The 8,129-nt window shown below is 35.5% G+C and overlaps 1 protein-coding gene across 4 annotated transcripts in view; it reads left to right on the plus strand.

The window, feature by feature from the left end:
- Positions 1-2,788, plus strand: part of Ankrd12 (ankyrin repeat domain 12) — a 129,578-nt gene extending 126,790 nt beyond the window's left edge. For all 4 annotated transcript variants that reach the window (XM_042683707.1, XM_042683706.1, XM_042683709.1 and 1 more), the window contains one exon: positions 494-2,788. In XM_042683707.1, the coding sequence (XP_042539641.1) occupies positions 494-679 (186 nt within the window). In that variant the 3' untranslated portion in view covers positions 680-2,788. The remainder of the gene's footprint in view (positions 1-493) is intronic.
- Positions 2,789-8,129: the final 5,341 nt, after the last annotated feature.

An 8,129-nucleotide genomic window follows, 5' to 3' on the forward strand; every position in this document is an offset into this window, starting at 1 on the left:
CTGATTAGCCATGAATTTTCACACTGGACCACAATTGACAGGGGAAAGAAAAATAAAGACAATTTAAGGACAGATGTAATATGGAGGGTCAAACTGCCATGTAAAAGTGATTACTCCTTTGGTTCTTTATGTTTCTTAGCCAGTTTATCTGTCTTATTATAACTCTAACATAATGAAGAATAGGAGAATAGTGAAAAAAGTAATATACTTTACAGATCTTTAGGGAAAATTCTTTGTCTTGAGATTTTTAATTATTTCTCCCTAGATTTTGCGATCCTTTTGATAATTTGAAATCAAATCAAAGTTCATAAGGTAAAAATGAAGTTACAGATACAAATGTTGTGTTGATACCAACAGGGTATACGAGAAATAACACTTGTAATCTGAATCCTTTTTATGCTCCTAATGTATTACCTTAGTCTTTAAACTATGAATGACATTAATTTTAAACAGGGCAAATTTAACTGAATAAGCAATTTTTCTCTTCTTTTAGACTTGTCTTTTAATGAGGCAACAACATGAAGCTGCAGCTCTAAATGCTGTCCAGAGATTAGAATGGCAGCTGAAACTCCAGGAACTTGATCCTGCCACCTATAAATCTATCAGTATTTATGAAATCCAGGAATTTTATGTTCCTCTGGTTGATGTTAATGATGACTTTGAATTGACTCCTATATAGCAGTTGGTACTTTCTTACAGTGTCATCCTAAACTGATGATACTCAGGCATTATACTATCTAATACTGCCTTTCAACAAAATACTGATATTATGCCTTTACACTTGTCCATTAAATTAAAGTTGGTCACATAGTAAACACTGTCATTTTATAAAAACTGAAAGAAATATTTTCAATCATAAGTCCAAACAGTTTCTAACAGAAAACTATTATTTATATTGGTGAAAAGTAACTATTGCAATAGAGTATTATGGCAGACTGTAGTAGATACTAAAAAAGCTGAGGATACCTGCTAACAGCGCTGGAAGTTGTTAGCACTCTAGTTAACAAGATAACCACTAGCATTTAAATCTTTCAGGTTTTACTAAAAATATTTCAGTAAGCTACAAGGTTCAATTCCTATGAAATAGTTTCTAGTGGAAGAAAAACTTGGGACAAAATTCTTCAGTTTATTGTGTGTAAATTAATTGTACAGTTTTTCTTTTGAAAGTTTTAATACTGTCTTCCTTTATAATAACTTATTTTATATATACTGTGCAGATGTACATCTTGTAATTAATGGTTGAAATATATACAAAATGATTGATAGTCAAAGTATATACAAAGAAATAACTGTAAAACTGTTTTGTCTGTTTTATTGGACCAAAGTTGGGGCTTTTTTAGCAGTGTTCAGATAGCAAAACCTTTAAATAAGGCATGCACGTATTTGAGTTAGCTTGTGTTCATCATTATAACTGTAAAGATGGTGGTTTAGTTGATTGCATGCTTGCTATAATTTAACTCTATCCACAATTGATGCCTGGGACAGTGTGAGGTATTTCATACCACTTTGCTGTGAGAGAATCTGTGACTTACTGTGTTTGACACATTATGTAGAATTAGTCATACAAAGAAACTTTACCTTTCTCCATCTTGAAGGAGAGTGTGGTACAGAAAAAATGCCTTTGATTGAAATTCTGAAATGTATATGTCTATTTTAATACTCAACTATGAAAGGATCTGTGAATATATGTAAATATGTTTAATAAATTCTATTGGTCTTGTTAAATCATTGTAAAACTTTTTTACATTGTTTAAATTTAATGTTTTAAGCTTAATAACCTTTGCACTTTTAAAATAAAAACTGGGCACTCATAAAGAAAACATACTTGGTAATCAAAATAAGTAAAAGGGTCTTAGGAATATTCCAATCAATCTGAAATGTTTATTAAAAATTGATTAATATGTTGTATTTTCCCTATATCAACATGCTAAACACATAATTTATGAACTTTTATTATTGAAATAAGATTCAATATGCTTTTTAAATAAAATAATTAGGTATGTTCCTAGAAAAAATACAATTTCTCCTCGAATATGATATAAATTAAATATTTTAAAATATTTCAAATCTGAAAACTGCTGCTAACCTTGTGAAACATCTTTTAAAAGAAAGTTAGAATAGTGTTAGACTTTTCAGAAGTATATAGGATAAAATTTACTAAACTTGCCACAATGCTTTCTTGAATTATAAAATAATACTGGGTGTTTTTATTCTGATAGAGAAAAATGGAAAGAATGTACAAAGAATAAATTTTAAATACAACTTGCAGCTTGAATATAATGGGAAAGAATCTAAACATTTTTGAGTGCAAAGGTTCTTATTAAGCTGGGGGATTTTTGAATTTTTACTTTTATATTTTTGTTATTTCTGTACTTGGCATGCACAATAAAGCAGCCCAGATGAAAAATACACCGTGCAAGGACTTATTATAAAGGTTGGATGCAGTCTTCTTTAGAAATTTAGGTAAGAGATTTTGGCCTTATTTATTGGATAAGTGGGGCCAAAAAGGCAGGGTAGATTTTGAATCACTGTTTTTTTGCAGTTAACTTTATTAAGGCTGGGAACATTAAAACTTAATTTATAAGAGCAATACTTTTTAATATGAAAAAAGACAAACTTTGTTTATACTTTAGCCTAAAAAAGAAATTGACAAGATAATGTGGCAAATCAGATGAAAAAATCAGAGTACTAAATATTGACTTACAGAAAACAAAAGAGGGGTAAATTATAGAGTACTGTGTTCTGATGGTCTACTTGGAGAAAAGGCAGGGAAATACCACTGGCAAAATAGAAAAAAACTATCAAAGGAAAAGCAAGCAAGCAGGGATCTGGCCATCTAACTGTTGAGTCTTAAAAACACTTTTCACCCTTTTCCATGGTACCTCAGAGCTGAAACATCTGCCAAGATTCTGCTACTAGTAACCTCTATAAAGTGACACCGAGTTTGTCAGGAAAACTTAAAAGTCTTCTTATTGTTAATTCATAATCAAGTAGTTAAGGGCTCTTGATGTTAGATTTTCTCTGAAGCTCTGAAATGCTAGGAAAAACTGGGAATGGTTTATATGCCTGAAAAGGTTTTAGACTTTGAAAGAAAAATAAAAGGTTAGTTTAATCAATGATTCTTTTTTAAACTACTCAGATATCATGAACAAGATGCTAAATTGTACCTAAGGGTTTGTATTTCTTTAAATCTTGTTCCAAATCATATCTGTTTAATAAGTAACTAGTTGATATTTGTGCATGTTATTTAATAAAGAGTTATATTTTTATAGAAAAAAATAAGAGTGAAATGTGTGCTAAATGTTTTTTACTTTATGTTCCACTCCAGTATAATTACATCAAACACCAATATTTACTTAGGCTATGCTGTCAAGATGTCAAAAATATTTGTCACCAACATTTGGTGAAGAAGGGTGAAAATGACTGAAGTATTTTATATATTTGTATGGAAAAATACAATGGAATTTGTTGAAATTATCTTAAGGGAGGGAGAGGATGAGGAAGAGTAGTAGAAGTGAATTCAATCAGGAAATACCACAATGAAACCTCCTATACAACTAATATATGCTATAAAATGTTTTTATAAATAGGAGGGACACCTATTCTCTTGAGAGAGTCGGAGTGGGGGGCAATGACCTAGCTGGGTTCTGGTATGCTTTAATCCTAGGTACTCAGTAACATGAGATTAAGGATTATATTTCAAAGCCAGCCCAAGCAGAAAAGTCCTCAAGACTCCATCTCCAATTAACTAGCAAAATGCCAGACTGAAGGTATGACTCGCATATAAAGAGTGCCAATGTGAGCAAGCAAACCAAATGAGCATGTAAAGCCCTGGGTTCAATCATAGTACTAGCATACACACCAAAAAAAGACACGAGCTTTACATAGAAAATCCTAAGAAACTAATGAAACTAACACCAAAAGCAACAAAACTAGGTTTTTTCAGTCACAGGGTACAATATATCAATATACAAAAAGCTATTTTTTTCTATTGATAGAAACACAGTAGACTTTTATATTTAAAGTTGAAACTAATCAATTTTTTGAGTATAGCTCATCAGTAGAGCACTTACAGATGCAAGGCTCTGAATTTAATCCCCAATGCTGCAAAAGGGAGAAAAAAAATTAATTTCACATTTCTCCAAGTTTTCTGTACAATTCCAGTTAATATGGTTTTCTATTCAAAATTGCAGTCAATATCCCAGCAAGTATTTTCATTTATTTTTTCATACATACCCACATGTGATAGACTTTCTATCGCTGCTACAAAATTAAAAAGGAAAAGATAGGTTTTGGCTCACAGTTACAGAGATTTCAGTCCATTTTTTTCAGGCTGTGCAAGACAGAAGAGTGTGGCAGAGGAAACTTCACCTTAGCATGGACTAAAAGGACTAAAAGAAGCCAGGGCCTTGATGTACCCTTCAAAGACATGCTCCCAATGCTTACTTCCTTAAACCAGGAAATAAATCATTGAGGAGAAACACCATTTTCTACAGTTCCACCACCTAATTATAATCATCACATTTTGAAGCCATTGATGAAAACATTGACAAGGCTAGAGACCTCATGATCTAATTGTCTCTGGAAATATTCTCACAGACACACAAAATGCTTACTAATCTCCCAGGAGTCTCTCAGTCCGGGCTTAAAGGTTAACCGAAGTCTAAAGAAATTTAACCAAGGTTAAGAGAAATTTCTCTGAAACATCACTATTAGGAAAAGCAATCCTTCTAATTTGTTTTTATGCAAATACTGTATATGTAAATACAAAATGTTATGTTTTCTATCTTCGTAAAAATACGTAAGTATATGAGTTTCTTTTAAGTCACAGGAATAAAGTAGGAATATACACAAAACTCTTACTAGAAATACTTTCTAGGAGATGAAATGGAAAAAGGCTTTCATCATCAAGTTCTATAAACTGGATTTTTCCCAAAATTTGTATATATTACTTTTTTTTTTTTTTTTGGTTTGTGGGTCTGGGTGCTGACCCTCAGCTCTTCAGCTCAAGGCTAGCGCTCTACCACTTGAGCTACAGTGCCACTTCCAATTTTCTGGTGATTAATTGGAGATAAGAGTCTTATAGACTTTCCTGCCCAGGGTGGCTTTGAACCATGATTCTCAGATCTCAGCCTCCTGAGTAGCTAGGATTACAGGTGTGAACCACTGGTGCCCAGCCATATATTACTTCTGTAGTCAGGAATTTGGGAGAAAACTAAAGTGAAAATAAAAAGTACTAAGCTAATAAGTTTGTACCTCTTTGGTAGGCCTGCTATAATCATCTGTATGTAAATATTGGATTTTGTGAAGAATCAGAGGCTTCCTAGGCATATATAAATATGCCAATAGCCTTTGATAACTTCTCTGAAAGAATAGGTGAGACCTTTGTCCTTCATTCCCAAGAGCTGGCTAGCAATCTTGCAACTTATAGGCCCTTGAGCCTCACTCTTACCTGACAAGTTAAATAAATGAAGCTCATTACAGAGGGCATTTAAAGGAGTTTTAATATTTGAAACCAAGCAAGTCAAAAATAGTCTCGAAACTATGTTTCTTGTTTAAATTGCCACACTCTCATTGGATTTATGAACTCAAAATTATTATTTTAATATTAAAATATCATTTGCCTTTTTCACTTTTATCCTCTCACAAGTATATACTAAAGTGTCTGGAGGGCTACATAATATATAATAACCTTTTTAATGCAGAAGCAGATATAAAAATAGTAACAAAAAATCATCCTGTGCTTTTCAAATATATTAGTTTTCTGCACTAGTGTACTAATAAGTAGGTTTATTATTTTTAATATTATATTATTAATATTAATAATAAAAATATTAATATTATTATTTTAATATTATTTTAATTTCTGTTTTAATTTCAAAAGGTTTTAAAAGACGTACACATAACCACTTAGGGCTTCTCCACAATTTTCAAGAGTGTGTTTGAAGATCTCTGTTTCCCAATTTGATTTGTTAGTTTGTTGATACTGAGAACTGAGCTCAAGGCCTCCCAATTAGCTAGACATTCTACCACTTGAACTATATCTTCTGTCATTTCTTGTGCTGGTTATTTTCAAGGTGGGGGTCTCACTTACTGCCAGGTCATATTGGACTTTAGTCCTATTTGTGCTTTCTGGTGTCAATTCCTGGATGACAGGTAAGTACCACTGCTCCCAGCCATTATGCTTCCCCACTAGACAACGTAACAGGTGCCCAGCTTTTGGCTAAGATTAGAATCTAGCAAACTCTTTTTTTGGCCAGGTGTCCTGGAACCATGACCCCTGCCTCCAAAGTCTAGAATTACTGGCTACTTACTGGCTAATACCGGTTTTTGAATGGCTCATTAGCCACTAATGGCTAATGAGTCATTAGCCTGGAGTAATGCAAAGAATAAGATCCCTAAGTTTGTGCACAAATTTAGTTATTTTCCAAGGATTACTTTCAGGGATGATTTTACAAATCCTTATGTACTTATTGTACAAAAATGAAAGAACATCAATGATATCATCTATCCTTTAGTTAATCAGCTGTTTCAATTAAATTTTCATTCAATAAATCCAGAGAAAGTAAAACATATTTAAGACTTCCTACCCAGAATGTTTGACTGTAGGTCATTGTTTGCTGGGAGAAAGGGCTTTGAAAAGAAAGAGTGCTGTGGATCTTCTAGTTCTATGTCTAGTCTTATGGGCTCCAACTTAATCACACTGGCACCTTGTTTAAAATGCAGATCCTTAGGCTAGTGGTAATGGTGGCCAGGTCCTGTAATCCCAGCTATTTGAGATACGGATCCCTAAGCAAAAACTTGAGACCCTATCTGAGAAATAACCAGGCCTGAAGCAACAGACCCTACAGGTGTAGCTTAAGTGGTAAACTGCCTGCTTGCCTAGCAGCATGAGGCCTGAGTTCAAACCTCGGTAGTATAGCCACCACAAAAATGAAGAAAGAAGAAAAATAAAAAGAGAAAATGAGAAAGAGGAATGGAAGAGAAAAAAATGCTAAATTGTTGTAATGAGACTTAATTCGCTAAAATAAAAGGGGAGCCAGGCACCAGTGGCTCACACCTCTCATCCTAGCTACTCAGGAGGCTGAGATCTGAGGCTTGAAGCCAGCCTAGGTAGGTAAGTCCATGAGACTCAACTTCAGTTGAACACCAAAACGCCAGGAGAAGTATGCCTCAAGCAGTAGAGCACTACCTTGAGCAAAAAAGCTGAGGAACAGCACCCAGCACTGGCCCAAAAGGGAGGAAGGTGGGAGAGAAAACGAGTGCCAAATGAACTGCATTCAGGCCTCCCCATCCTGGTTTCGGGGTCAGGCCCTTTCCAAGTCATATAGACCTTCTGCACCAAGATCCAAGTACCTCTCCTCCATTTCTCCTGCCATTTCTAAAGAGCTCACCGGAATTTAATGAGGAAAATCTGGAAAGTTCTTGTCGTGGAGATCCTGTGGGCCCAAGAAACATTCATTTAAATAAACCCTGCCTCTGATCTCTGACAGCATTTGATGCAGTGTCAAGGACTTGACTCTCCAAAGGCCTCAGCCTCGCAACTAACCCCATGAGTAGGCCCCAAACAACTCCCTCTTGCTGGGGGCTGGAGGCTCACACCTGTCAGCTACTCCGTGAGGATGAAATCTGAGGATTGTGGTTGAAAGCCAGCCCCACCAAAAAAGTCTGTGAGACTCTCATATCCAATTAAGCACCAAGAGTAAAAGCTGAGGGACAACACCAGACCCTGAATTGAAGCTGAAGAACCAGCATACACACAAAAATCCAAACTCCCTAGAAGAGTTACTATATTAAAGTAGGAGACATTTTAGTGAGCTTGTCAGCCTCAACATTGAACAGAGGGGACTCAGATAGGTAGCTGAGCTAGGGACCAAGAATGCGACTCCGACTGGGTAGAAGGCGGGGAAGATTATGCAGGAAAAAACTGCATATGGCCCAGTGAGTCACAGAAGAGTCCAGGTGGAACCGCGTGGGGCCGTGGCCAGCCCAGCCCCACCGAGAGCGGTTGTGGGCGGTGCTCTGGCTGAAAGCGGGGCCAAGCTGCGAGGGGATTGCAGCGTCCCCTGGCGGAAGCAGAGGGGATCCGAATCCGGGCAGGGAGGCGGGAGGAGAGGTGAGGCACGAGC

This window comes from Dipodomys spectabilis, unplaced genomic scaffold (genome assembly GCF_019054845.1).
Source record: "Dipodomys spectabilis isolate Male_0828 unplaced genomic scaffold, ASM1905484v1 ptg000083l, whole genome shotgun sequence".
NCBI lineage: Eukaryota > Metazoa > Chordata > Mammalia > Rodentia > Heteromyidae > Dipodomys > Dipodomys spectabilis.